General features: G+C 40.9%; 1 protein-coding gene across 1 annotated transcript; it reads right to left on the reverse strand.

The window, feature by feature from the left end:
• Nucleotides 1-1,861: 1,861 nt before the first annotated feature.
• Nucleotides 1,862-8,392, reverse strand: PIP (prolactin induced protein). The gene is made up of 4 exons (XM_063101321.1): nt 8,279-8,392; nt 6,200-6,311; nt 2,404-2,518; nt 1,862-2,087 (listed from the first exon to the last, which is right to left on the reverse strand). The coding sequence occupies exons 1-4, from the start codon at nt 8,371-8,373 to the stop codon at nt 1,963-1,965; spliced, it is 447 nt and encodes a 148-aa protein (XP_062957391.1). The 5' UTR covers nt 8,374-8,392; the 3' UTR covers nt 1,862-1,962.
• Nucleotides 8,393-14,955: the final 6,563 nt, after the last annotated feature.

Below are 14,955 nucleotides of genomic sequence, written 5' to 3' on the forward strand. Positions count from 1 at the left end.
TTTTTTTTCGATAGTATTAGGACAGTAGTGCTAATCGTGGTGGTGGTTGTAGAGTGTTCTCCTTTATGGTAAGGGTTGGCAGCAAAGGTTTCTCTACTAGGGCTCCAGGTCTGCTCTGTCCAATAGCACTTTCTGAGATAGTGGAAACGTTTAATATGTGCACTGTCTGAGATGGTAGCCTCGGGCCACGTGTAGCCATTGACTCCTGGAATAAGGCAAGTCTGATGTAGGTGTGTGGTAAGTGTAAACTACCCATCAGATTTCAAAGACTTAATGTGAATAAAAGAGTGTAAAATATCTCATTGATAATATTTAAATATTAATTACATCTTGAAAAAATAGGATATTTTAGGCTAAATAAAATATTTTAGTAACCTAATTTCACCTGTTTATTTTTGTCTTTTTTAAAAAATGTGGCTATCAGAAAATTCAAAATTCTACATGTAGCTTAAAATATATTTTGAAATATATTTCTACTAGGCAGTTTTACTCTAGGCAATCAAGAATTCTAGGTGCATTGGAGGACAAAGGAACTGCAAGAGGTAAAGTATGCACAGAACTCATGCAGGAGCTAAAATGTGAAATGCTATCTGGTGGAGGTTGTGCGGGGGCTCAAATAAAGCTGTTGGAGAATGTGTGTGAAGTTGGGAGCAGAGTCCCTTTTGTCAGTCTGCCTGCACAGTCCAGATCCTAGCCCTGCCACTTGCTGGCTGTGTGCAAATTACTTACCTTATTTCAACTTAGTTTTCCTATATATGAATGCAAAAATAGTATTTGCTTGTTCATTTCCTATCTCCCACAAAGAATGTAAGCTTCAAATTAGCATGAAAAATTCTTGATTTACTTCTGTAAAACCAAGCCCCTAAAGCAGGTAATGGCACACGTAGGCACTGGGTAAATATTTATTGAATGAAAATGCGTGTGGTTGCTTTTCATAGGGCATGTATTAAAGTACATAACTAAAAATATTCAGCACATTTTGGTACATGTTAAGCATACAGTTTATGTTACTATCCTAATTAATATATCAAAAGATCTTTTCCAAGGACTGTGTTTCCCTGCCCTGAATTCTGATACCCATGTAGGATCATTGGCCAAGAGGATATGATCCCACTTCCTCCCCCAGACACACTTGGCTTGTGGTTATGCTCTGGTCTCCTTGGTGGCATCCTCTCTAGCCCTCCCACTTCTACTTAATCCTGCCCAATGTCAAAGTTCTTACCTGCCATGAATATGTCAGCACTTTATGCTTTGGGCTCTTGGTGCCTGCTGCTCTATCTGCCAGAATGCCCTCTGCCTATTTTGTGTCTTGACCCTTGCTCCTATCCCACTTCTAGAAGGAAACATTAGCCAGCCCTCTCTGATGAAGCCCCTCAGGGTCCCCTCTGTCCCTATGCAGCCTCCCCTATTATGCTGAGCTTACTGAGTGGTGCTGCACAGGAGCCTGATGTCCCCTAGTGTCACAGTCTGTTGTTTTTCTCCAGTTGAAATGGAGCAATGGAATAGAAAAGAATGTTGTCATTCTTTCAGGGGACCACAGACCCTGTTCCCAACTCCACCACATGCAGGATGACCCCATCTCCTGGGATGTGAGCAGTCCCTCAAAGGGCAGTGGGACACAGAAGAACTCAATGAAGACAGAGACTCGGGTGCCTATTCTGGTTCTGCCGCTCATTTTTTTTTTGAAATTAGGGCCACCTTTTCCCTATTTCATCTTCTCTCCCTCTTCATACCAATGGGAAGTGAGAACACAAAAAATCTCCTCAGTAAAGTTTCTTTGAAAGACTAATGGTTTAGAAATTTAGGGTGCTCTGGTGCTCTTCAGAGTGAATTTTGGAGGAAAGACACGATGGAACATGGGAAAACTTGTGAAAAGTTTATTTTATGAACCACAAGAGATATTTCAGCCCAGTTTTCTTCGAGGAAACCACCTGGGTGTTGAGGAGAGACAAACAGCTTCTATTAAGATATAACTAGAGTGGTGATGGTGTAGTACCGGTTTGCTTTGATGGGGACCACTGCGTCATCGTTGGGGCAGATACTTAGCTCCCGAACGATGTCAACAATGGCTGCGATTTTTGTGGTGCCTGAAAGAAATGAGGACAGAGATCATGTCTCAGACAACACCGCCCTAGTGTTCTGTCTTTTCTGCTACTGCCAGGCATCTGTCCACTGGGGTTCAATTTCTTCAAATCATTTGCCAACTTATCTCTCTTGTTAGCTGTTCTCACCCAATGCCTCCCTTTTGGGCACGGTCCCCATCAACTCTGCCTGCTCTTATTCCCTTCCTCCTCCTCTGTCCTACTGCTCTGAAGGTTCTGCTCCTGTTCCAGAGCCATGTTTCTGTCTATAGTTTTCCTTCCCTGGTGGGTAGTTCTTCTCTTGGACAACATCTGTACTTACTATTGCTCCGAAAGTCCCAGAAGAAGGTTCTTGGATAATCTTTACAGAGGCAGCCAGTGAATTTATAATCAAAAGAACCACCAATGAAGACGCTGCTTTTGAGGTAAGCTTTAATCTGGTGAGAAGGTGGTAGGAGAGGAGCTAGTGTTAGTTTGGGAGTTGGGAGGGGAGGGAAGGACAAGACAGGAAGGAGCGGAGGGCAGAGGGGGGATGGAGGTGGGCCAGAGGCACGGAGGAGCCCACTTTCGTAGTGTCATTTCGGGAGCTAGTGTCTAATGTCAGAAGTTTTCTCTCCTCACGTCCTCAAACTCCTGACTTAGCAGTGCGGACATAAGGCTCAGGAGGGGAGAGGAAGATGCAAGTGAATCCACAGGGCAAGGAGAACTCATCCTGGGCAGCCGTCCCTCTGGGGAGCAGATGCTTTAGTGACTAGACAGATCTTTCAGGAATTGACCTGCATTAACTTTTACTCTGCAATCCGGTGAGACTGCAGCCTGGCCACTTGCGTGTAGAAGCCAATGCCAGGACTTGTTTTCAGGACTGTGACCAAGCCCCAATGTGCTCCTAACTGTGTGGCCTTTGGTGATGAGTGTTTCACCTCTGCCTTTCCTCACTCTGGGGTGAAAACAATTACCTACCAAGCCTGGCTGTTAGGTAAGCAAATAACATCTTGAATGCAATTTTTATTTTTCTTCTCTAACTTGAGAATGCTTTGCATTTTGAAATCCCATGTTATTATATACATACATTTCAGTGGAGTCAGGAAGCTTTTGTCTAGTTAATGTTAACACAGGAGTTTTATCCTGGGGTCCATCAACCCAGAGAGATCTGTGTACAGAACTCAGTGAATCTCTGAACTTTGGTGGGAAAAAAAATTTACATTTTATCAATCTCTAATTGAAATTTATCATTCCTTTAGTTACAAATGTCACCATTGAACCACAGTAGCATTAGTAGTATGTGTGATTTTATCACAAGGAGACACATAGATATGTTGATACAACTTTACAGATTTAGATATCTTGGAACGCTGCTTGCACTCATCACTACTTTGAACATGTGGTGGTCATCAGAGTGGCCTCAGCATCACATCAGACAGAGGCCATCTGCCCATCTCCTGAGCTTGCTCTGACACCTGGCAACTCTACCCAGAAGAGCCCATCAGCCCCCGGCAGCAGATTCAAGCATTCTTGCTACTGAAATTTTACTCAGAATGGCTTGGAACATCCTGATATTTCTTCAGAATAGCCTGCCTTTGCCTCGTTTACATTTTATGACATTCACAGCAATGTATCTTCATGAATCGTAATTTTTCAACATGTAGATAATCAAAACAAAAAATCAGAATTCACTGGATGTCCAGTGTGGCATGAGTGAGGTGCTGTCAAAGCCAAGTGCACAGTTGAATGTACTTCAAGCTAAGCAACAGCAGCCATCAAACAGATAATGCCTTCATAAAATAAAACTTATCTGTATTTTAAATGCATTGCTTCTCCAGCTAATGTGTTGATAAAGAAACAAGTATTACTGCATCACAAGTTTATTTTTAATAATGTTATCACTGTTATTCACTGTGGTAGTTTTCCTTTGTAATCCAATGCACTTCATGCATTTGAAAGCAATTTTCTGATAAGTATTCAAAAGACTTCATGAAACCAGCAAAATGATCCATTGCACAAAAATGTTTAAGCATTGCGGTTTACCATAAATTATCTTCGGCCTTAAAGGATTATAGAATCTTTGTATTCAAAAACACAATTGTAGGTATAATCTATTATATTTTAATTCCAAAATAAATAAATGTGAGCCTCACTTCTATCAAAAATTCAGTTGTGCAAACATTATGACTAATAGAAAATGAGGAATAGATGATAGAAATTTCACACTTATATAAACAAATCATATTTTCCTAAATTTTAAACATACGAAGATGTTTTTATAGCTATATGTTTTTTTAATTAAAAGCTACAAATAAATTGGTTGACTAGAACTAACAGTGTCCTTTTCCATAAATTCTTCCTTATTTACAAAATCACTTAGTTTAAGAAGCTCCTTGTCCACTTACTTGCACGTGGGTACGTTTTAAAAAGATTGCTTTATTTTACTGTACTAATATCATTCTTAAAAGAATGATTTTATTAATCCTAAAAGTACAAAATTATATCACATGTAATTTTTCTGACTTAAACATATTTCTTATACCTGTCACTTTTTCAGGAGTGTTAATGAACTTTCATTATTTATCATCATCAGAAACTACCATTATCATAAAAATTTTACGTACACATTATGTATACATTCTCATCCTAATCTATGGTTATGACAAACAAAACACGAAATTGAAAAATTATGATTCAGCCTCTCTCTCACCCCAAATTAGCATAAATGTTTCAAATTCTTGGACTGTAAACAGGAAAATTTTTTAAAGTGGCTATGATATTCTTTGCTCAATGATCACAAATCTTTCTCTTTCAAGTTTATAGACATTTATTTTTATTTTTCTATCATTTATTTATTGTAATATTTAACTGTAATATTTTGGGGTATAGTGTGTTGTTTTAATATGTGCATATACTGCACATTGATTCACTTAGGGCAGATAGTGCAGCTTTGTACCCATTAATCAACTACTTCAGGTACAGCGATATTTCTACAGTGCATTTTAACAAGTAGAAATCGTCATGCTCCCCATTTTGTTTTCTTTGTAATCATTATCCTTAAGTTTCATTTGAATTGGGAAACTCATGCCAAAAGGAAATAACTTGTACTTCCCAAGAGAGTATCCTTCAGGAAGGATCTTGGTAGTGGGGGTAAGGGAGGAGCTGGGGATGATGGTTCTTGGCTGTAGAACAAAGGTAATTAACAAGGGGCAGATTGTTTGTCTGTGACACCTGAGAAGACCATTGGCCAGGTGGAGAAGGACACAACAATCAGAGTCCTGAGGAAGAGTCCCTGTGGGTTAATACCTGCACAGGTTCTTCCTTGAGGTGAGGGCAGCTGGATGAGAGGAATAATGCTCTAACTCCAAGTTGCTGAAAGTATGGTTCTTTGAGCATGGCTTTGGTGTGCCCTGGGAGTTTGTTAGAAATCTAGAAGCTCTCCCCAGCCCTGCTGAATCAGAATCTGCATTTTAACAAGATTCCCAGGTGAGTTGTATGAGCTGTTACCATCTGAGAACCTCTGATGTAGCTCAGAGATTAGACCTCCCTCTCACAGATGTGAAATGGGGAAACAGGAGAAGTCTGAGAGCTCCTTTTCAGGAAGGGGAGACTGGAGAAAGAATTAGCTGCTGGTGACTCAGAGCAAAAGAGCAGAGGAAAAGTGAGAGGAGAGCAGACTCAGCTCAGGGCTTTCTGGAGAGGAGGAATCATAACCTGAATGTATGCCCTCTTCTTCCCACCTGCCTCATCCTACTGAATGAGGTGGAGTTTTTTCTTCTGAGAACCCTCTTCCAATCCCAACCCCATCCCAGTCTTGCTCAGGACCTTGGAGGAACCGGTTCTTCACCAGCTCCTACGCTTCTTTCTCTTCTCCCTCTTTCTCCCTTCCCGTTCCTTCTTTCTCTCTTTCTCATTCTTCCTAGACCTCTCTGGACCAGGGTTTCTTCATCTATAAAATGTGAATAGCCATCTGCCCCAAGCTCCCATGGTTGTTCTGAGGGTCAAGTAGCAGAACATATAGGAGAATGTTTTATTAAGTATAATGTGCAATATTAAAATGAGAGATTGATTAAATTGTATTAATAATTAAGGAGTTGGATTTTTCTTGAGGCCACTCCCCTTAGGCCTCTACTTACCACCAGACATTCATTCAATTCTGTTTTAACTTTAAGCTCCAGGGAGACTGTCTCATTTGCTTTTGCTTCCCGGGGCATCTGCAAATCCATTATTATCGGCCTCCGACTGGTTCTGAGAAGAGAGAAGCAGTGAACAGAGATCGGAGACAAATCCACAAGATAGAGGAGACACCATGAGCAGGGCAGGAGGACAGGAGACAGGGCAAGGGAGTGACATGAGGGGGTTAGATCAATTGCTCAGCATCAGAATCCGTGAGAATTTTTGTATGTTGGTTGGTTTGGTTGTTTTGTACAGATGTCATTTTGTTTAATAAAGCAACTGGGACACTTTATTTAAAATTGAGCATCTTCTTTCTTTCCATGGACAAAAAAAAAAAAAAAAAAAATTAAAAAATAAAAGTGCAATATCACATGTCATTTTCTAATAACATCCTACAGGTTCTGCTGATTGTCCACTGAGTGGTTGGGCTTAAGTCATCATTAGGGGAAAGTTTCACATCAACAGAATCATGTTAAACCAGTAAACATCTCAATGCATTGGAGGAGTCTGTAGGACCATCCTTGAAGACCCTCCTTCTTTGTTTCCTGGATAAGGTCTAGGAATTTGTAGTTAGCTCTGGCGGGGATTTGGACATATGGCCATGTTTGGGAACTTCAGTTATCTCTCTACATTCATACTGCACACTCCAGTCTGATAGGAAAAGGTCATGGAGGCAAAGAAAATGGTTAATTATTCCTCCCAATCAATGAGGATTGGGTTCAGGACCAGGAAAGTGACTTCATCTTATCCAGAAACTCCTGGCTGAGTCTCTTTGGTGTTGGGTGAGACAGAAGGGAATTTAATTTCTTGACCCACAGTGCTTCATAGCTCCATTTTCTCAGGGCAAAGCATTTCAGATTTCAGGGAGATTCCATTTTTTTATGCTGATAGCTCTAGTGCTCAGTGCACAAGACAGGCATGTGAAGACCTAAGTGTCTTCAGAATTCTTCCCATTTGTGAATGAGTTTAGGATTGATAGAATAACCAGCTTAGCTAGAGTGACTAACCATCCCAGTTGCCCAGGACTGAGGGATTTCTTGGGATGACAGGCTCTCAGTTTTAAAACTAGGAAAGTCCTGGGCAAACCAGGGTGGTTGGTCACCCTAATTAGTACATTAGTTTCAACAGCTCACTTCCTCTCAGGGCTAAGTGGTGTGTCATCTGGATCTAAACTTGTCCCCATGCAGGTTTCTTGGGACACTTGCTTCCATTACACCAGCTTGTCAAAACTCTGAACAGTGTCCTCCAGAACAGGACACCTGGGCATGCCACACGGAGCACCTCCAGAATCACAATCCAGAAACCTAGCATTCTAAACCCTGCTGCTGCAGGGAAAACTCCCTAGATCTGCTGAGTATCCCTGCCTCTCCACAGACCCCTAGCTGCATTTCCTACTTCATTTTATTTGCCTCAATTTCCCTGCTTCCTTCAAACATGTATCCTCGATAAATTGGCTTCTGAACCAGTGCCCCTGGGTCCCAGCGTGAGTGGGGGCAGGAGGTCCTAGTACTCATCTTCAGTCTTCAGGACAGGAAGAACGTCTAAGCCACTGGGCTCGCGCAATGTCAGACTGTGGGGCAGCGTCATCTCCTCCTTCACTGAGTCCTGCCAAAGCTGCCCAACGCTATCATTGGAACTCACAGACCTGTGTGCCCTTTTCTTCTAAGAGGCGAGGTATAAGAAGGTGAAGTTTACTGAGCAGAAATCTAAACAAAGGTGTAGATTATGAACAGGATAGATTATGAACAGGATGGGGATCAGAGAGTTAGAGCAAGACTAATGATTAATTACAGCCTATATGTGCACTGGAGCCTTATTTCTACGGGTAACCTGGAAGCACCCAGTGGAAATGTTAAGTGGAGCTGTGGGGCTTTCTAAGAGGAGAGAAGCGGAACTGGCAGGAAGCCCATGAGACCGCCTCGGACTAGAGTTCTGGAAAGTTGAAACAAATTTTCAGAAAGGGATACGTAGATTTCCAGGTTAGGAGAGGAGCTGTCCCTGCCAGGTTTTATTGTAGGGAGTAGAAAGGGATAGCTCACGTGTCTTCCTGAGCTTTGCTGGTCCCCAGCTGCAGGCAGAGAACCAGGAGGAGGGCAGCAGGACTGGCCCCGAACAGGAGCTGGAGACAGCGCATGCTGGAGGAGACAGAAGGTGACACGTCCTAGAGAAGCAGTGTCCCAGGTGCCCAGCACACTTCATATATACAGATCAAGGAAGTGGAAGAGCTGCCAGGTGGATCCAGGAGGTGAATCACCCAATCACCCCCCCACTTGTGATTTTTCCTTGTTGAGCTGAAGTTTGTTTTTCTATAGGAAAAAAATCACCATTCAGCTAGAATGTCAGAGTCTGAGAGATGAGTTAGATTATCCTTCCTTATTTTCTCAGTATCATTGTTGCTAAAAATGTCCAGAACCTTGAAAGGTATAAAAGCCCTTCCCCAGCTTATAGATATAGTTTTCTTTCCCCTCTTTATATGCCTGTCTGTCCTGCTGTGTGTAACTTAGCTTCAGTCACTGCTCCCCTAGTCTCTGGGGGCAGAAAACCCAAATGTGGTGGCAGATTTCAGACCATAGCTCTAGAGCACATTTGCTTGATAACCTTATAGTAAGTTCGAAAAGAGATGCCATTCAAAAAATCTCTTGGAGCACTAGGATAATCAGCGCTTCCGTAGAGGCCACCACCAATAATGCAGTGGGAGAACTGGGGAAGAGTTGGGCTGTCCTGGATGATAAAGTGAGGCCATAGCACTAGGTGACATGAAATGTTTGTGATTATTGAGTCCTTCTTACCTTCAAGTGTAATATCTTACAGATGCCCAAGATCCCCAGCTGCCCCAAAGTCTCCAATACGGGGTAATATTTTAATTCTAAACAATTCCTGTAAATAGCTGGCATCTTCAAATCAGACTTCTTGGCACCAAAGAGTCTGCTCATTCCATTACTGACATGGCCACGTTCTCACACTTGTCTTACAACATAAGGCACATAGGAAAACCCACAATGGAAAGGACTCCCTCTTACAACAGAACCCAAAGCATGTCCCAGAGATGTCCTGGCCCTAGAATTCCTCTCGTTGGAATGATGGGGAGACTTGCTTTTGCTGACTGGCATTGTACTATTTCTTTTTACTAAATTAAATCTGTTTCTTAACCTATGACTTATGACATTTTGCAACTTGTTTCTGTCCCTTGCATGACAGATGGCAGCCCAGGAAGAGCCTCTCTCGCATGAGAGAGAAAATCAGAGTTGTAGGAGTTACCTAAGTCTGTTGCTACAGCTAGGATTCAGGATTAAAGTCTAGGTGTATGCTTCTGGTTTATGGATGTATCTTTCAGAATTGCTCTGCCTGCGTATTCTACTCCTGCATCTCCCTTCTCATTCCTTTAGACCGACAGCATTCAGGTCATTCCTCACTTACAACTTCAGCTATTACTGTGATCACATGCTTTCTCCTCTGTTTATGTCCCATGGTCTCAAGAACAATGCTTTCTTTCCACATTGTCCTGGTCACAGTGACCTTCCTTTATAAACTTTTACCCATGATTAAATTTTCTTTACACCTGGTCCTTCTCTTCCTTACTTGATTAATTTCCATCAGAGGGACAGACTAGCTGGGATTGACCAAAGTGTAAGGCAAAAGAATCAAGGAGGTGTCCACATGGGAAAATCCAGGAAGAGCTCTCTGCTTGGGTTTAACTCCCTTTGAAGCAGAGCCCTGCCCTTGAGGACGTATCTCCAGCATCCCCACCGAGGCAGTGCTCAGAAAGGAGCAGATGGCAATGGGTTCTGAAAACTAATTAAGGGTAAAGAGGCTCTTCTTGTGTAAGCCAGCAGGAAACTGCAGTACTCGGAGCTGTTCCATGTACACAAAAAATCTTAAGTACAATGCAGGCCATGGCTGGTGTGATGGTTAATTTTATGTGTCAGCTTGACTAGGCATGGTGCCCAGTTTTTGGTAAAACAATAGTCTAGATGTTGCTGTGGAAGCATTTTTTTTTAAAGGGGTGATTAACATTTAAATCCGTAAACTTTGAGTAAAACAGATTATCTCCATAATATGAATCGGCCTCATCGAATCAGTTGAAAGCCTTAAGAGAAAAGCCTGAGTCTCTCCGAGGAAAAAGAAATTAGGGGACAGAAACAAATAAAAATTTGGGGGCCAGGTATTGAACAAGTCTAGTAGGTTTAAGAAACCAAACAGAGGTTGATAAAATCAGATTGTAAACAACTCAGGAGACTTATGGAACAGAATGTGCACAGGCACAAAGGGAACGGGCTAAGATTTAAGGAGAAGCTTGTCATGGGCTAAGTTTACAAAGAGAAACTCATGAGCCTGACAGGGATTGCGAAAGGAGAAAATAAAAAATGGCCAGAAGTGGGGGTTATAGGAACCAACACACATGGAGCACATAGCATGGCATGATACTTTCTAAACATTTAACATGTACCAACTCACTAATCTTCAAAACAACCCTAGGAAGTAGGTTGCCATTTTTACCCCATTGTACAGGCGAGGCTATGGAGACACAGAGAGATAAATATCTATCCCAGGTCACAAAACCAACTTTGGATTCAGGTTTTGTAGAATCTGAAAGTTTTGATTTACATTATTGGGGAACCTCTTTCAGGGATAGAATATAAATTTACAGACATAAAATACAGACCTTGGAAGAGGCACCTATAAGCGAGGAGGCCTGAGGCTTAATGTCATTAACTTAACGGTAAATACACCTTTGGCTGGAGCCAGAATTTGAACACAGGCCATCTGGCTCTAGAGCCTGAACTTTCAACCACTGCACTGCCTACTGGTGAGAACAAGTTGTAAAGTCAGAGTTGGAGTTCAAAATCAAGTAGTCCTATACCAAAGTCTGTGTCCTTAGATCCTTGTCTAACTTGTTTCTTGATGTAATAACATTTTAAAGTTGAGGAAAGGAAACTCACACAGGTTCGAATAATTTGTTCAAGTTATACAGCCAAAAAAATAACAAAGGTATTATTGAAGCCCAGATAGAAAGAGTATAAAGTTGGCACGTCTGTTTCCTTTCAATTAATAAAATCATGAGTGCTGTAAGATTTATACAAGGACATTTAACTCATACTGAGGATGTACCGAGTTTTTTACCAGAGGAAGTTACATCCAAGTTCAGTGTTGAAGTGTTGCATAATGAATCAAAACCAACCTGAGAGAGGCCTGAGAGCGTGTGTGTGTGTGTGTGCATGTGTGTGTGTGTGTGCGCGTGTGTGTGTGCATTTAATAGCAACCATAATGCTAGCTGCCTTAATATCAGTTCTAAAATCTTAATGGCTTAATGCAATAAAGGTCTATTTATAACTCACATAAAATCTATCAGAGGTGATACAGGGGCAGGAGTGTGACTCTGCTCTTAGAAAATCAGTCATCTTTAGTTCCTTTTCTAAGGTCACCTTGGGCATTAGTATCCAGCTATTAAAAGGTGAAAGAGAGTGGAAGATTACAGAGAGATTTTTTATGGGCAAGATTTGGTAGTGGCTTACGTCATTCATCCTGCATCTCCACGGTCACAGCTTGGTCGTATGGCCAAAGTAAACTGCAAGAGAGATTGGGAAATGTAGACTAGCTGTGTGCCCAGGACAAAAGAGAAGGGTTTGGTGAGGTTGCTGCGTTACCATAAACGTATGGAATATGTATCTTTGCTTTTCATAGAGAATACCAAAATGTTTTCCAAAATTGTGGTATCAGTTTACACACGACACTATGTCCTCGGCAATATTTGATATTGTCAGTCCTTCTGAACTTGGCTTTTCAGATAGATGTGTAGTGGAGCTTATTGTGATTTTACTTTGAATTTTTGTGATTATTAATGGTATTTTGCCTCTTCACATGTTTCCCGGATATGGTATATTCCCTTTTGTGAGGTGCCTGTTCAAGGCTCTTGCCACTTTTCAATTGGGTTGCTTGTCTTTTCTTGTTGATAGCAGGATTTCTGTATATATTCTGTGTGTACGCCTTTTTACAGATTACTTCTTCTACCCTGCACTGCTTTTCATTCTTTTAATGATGTTTTTCACCAACAGAAGTTCTTAATTTTAATGTTAACATTTATTAGGTTTTCCTTTATAGTTAATGTTTTTTCTCCTCTAAGTTTGTGAAAATACTCATTTTTATTATCTTCTAGAAGGGTTTTTTTTTTGTTGTTATTTGTTTGTTTCTTTAGAAATTTGGATCTATTATTTACCTGCAGGTGACCTTTGTGTTTGAAGTAATGACCAAGATTTTTTTTTCCATATGGATATTCAATGATCTTTCCACCATTGTTGAAAAAAAAAGTCATTTTCACACAGTTTTGCAATGACAACTTCATTGTAAATCAAGTGTTCATATTTTTTTTATTGGTCTTTTGTCTTTGTTATGTCAATTCCACATTCTTTTAGTGACTATAAATTTATAGTAAAAATTACTCATGACCTCTTCTAGTATAGTGATTCTTTCAAATAGATTCTTTTTCAAGATTCTCACCTTTTGAAGTACCCACATATATTTAAAATTAGCTTGTAAAATTCTGCAAAGAAAAATGTTGGTATTTTGATTGAGACAACACTGACTTATTTCAGTCCTGTTCTTGTTTTCTAGTCATTGTTAATCTTAGTCACCTCAGAAGTGCTCATTGTCCAGGGCAGGCCTGGGGCTCCATCCCCAGACATGCTCAGTCATCCAGCATTCACAGGCCAGCCCACCCCATCAGAAGTCCTTTCATCTCCCAAGGAAGGCTCCGGAGCAGGGTGCTGTGTGTATGGAGAACAGGTTCCAAGCACTTATGGAACATACCCCCAAAGGACCTCTTCAATATCCTGAAAGCTGATCCCCTCTCCCATAGGATGGATCAATTCTGCCTCCAGCAGCCCTCTCCCCACCATATGCCAGCCTCCTTCGTTGGGCCTTCATACCCATCATTACACCCTGACCTGCCAAATATCTGAAAGACAACATAAGTTATGGAACCCACACTCAGAACACAAAGACATATTAGGATGGGGAAGGCATGACACCTGTCACTTATTCCTACAGCAACAACAGCAACAGTAAAACCCATAGATCAATATCTCAGTAAATTATCCTGACATGCACACACATACTCAGACATGTATGATTTGTAAATGCATCCATAATATGCATCTTGTTTTGAATATAATTATTAACTTCACAGTACCTTGTAAACATTTGTCCCTGTAATTAAATTTCTTCTGCATATTTCAAAGGCTATATAACATTCCATTTTATGAATACACAAATGCCTTGTTTAACCAGTCCCTTAGTCAAACATTTAGTTTTTTTCAATTTTAACTCTTTTAAAAAACACTGTAATAAGATCCTTGCTTGAATATAAGCACCACAAGGGTAATCTTTTATTTATTTATATTTTACTTTTATCATCTCAGTGTCTAGAACAGTGCTTGATATGTAGAAGTCTCAATAAATAGTGGGTGAATGAAAGAATAAGTAAATCATTATTCCTGGAAGTGGAATTACTGGGTTCCAAATTTCCAAAGTGCTTGTTCCAAAATTACGTATCCTCTGCATGTGTGACATTGACATTTCCCCACACTCTTACCAACACTAAGAGTTATTATTAAAAACAACAAAAACCATATTTTTTCCATTAGACTATATTTTGTTCCTCTTATGCCATGATTTGTGTTCTGACTTTTATCATTTGCTTGATTATAATAACCATGTCCCCTTCATCGACGACTCCTCTCCTCTCAACTTTTGTTGGATGACTCTTATTCACTAGAATTGCCCATCATAATGGCTTCCGTATGAAAATGACTCCCAAATTTTATCCCCAGCCTGACCTTTCCCCTGAATTCCAGCCTTGTGAACTGTTCACATAACAGCTACACTGGGAGTCATAAGGCATCACAAATTTAACACACCCAGGTCAGATCTCTTGGGTCCCTACAACTTCAAACTGCTTCAGTACTCTGTGGTATTCCACATATTTCAGTAAATGGCTTCTCCAAGAATCCATTTGCCCAGATCAACACTTTGGAGTCATGATTGATATCTCTTCTCTCGCAACTCCCATCCAATCCACCAACGAACGATGTGGTCTTACCTCCTGTCTCCAATGCCACCTCCTTAGCCAAAGCCCAAGCATCATTCACTTGGATGATGGCAATACTTCCTAACTGTCCTCCTTGCCTACCTTCTTGCCCTTATATATATTCTATTCTATTTATACAAACCAGAGTGTGATCCTTTAAAAAAATAAATAAATCAGATTTTATACCCCCTCAACCCCCCTCCCCCCCAAAAAACCCAACCCTTCCTTATGCTTTTCATTATACATAGAATAATTTCAATGCCTCTACCCTGTTCTGGCCTAGGTGACCCTAGGAGATCTGGTCACTACAAAGCTTTCTGATTTCAACTCTTTCATTGTTCTTCCCCCTAATTCTGCTTATTCGCCTGCCCCTACTGCTCTGCTTTAAGCACACCAAAACAACTCCTGCCCCAGGGCCTTTGCACTTGTTCCCTCTCATCAACAACCTCTGTCTTAGGTATGTGAGTGGCAGCTCAACTCTGCTCAAATGTTTCATTTTCAGGAAGCTCCTCCATAACCACCTTGTTTAAATGATCACTTTTAGATTCTCTTTATCCCTTTGCTTTGCTTTATCTTTCGCCATAAGACTTATCATTACCCAGTATTTTGCTATATATTTCTTTATAATTTGTC

Source organism: Cynocephalus volans, chromosome 6, assembly GCF_027409185.1.
Source record: "Cynocephalus volans isolate mCynVol1 chromosome 6, mCynVol1.pri, whole genome shotgun sequence".
In the NCBI taxonomy this organism is placed as follows: Eukaryota; Metazoa; Chordata; class Mammalia; order Dermoptera; family Cynocephalidae; genus Cynocephalus; species Cynocephalus volans.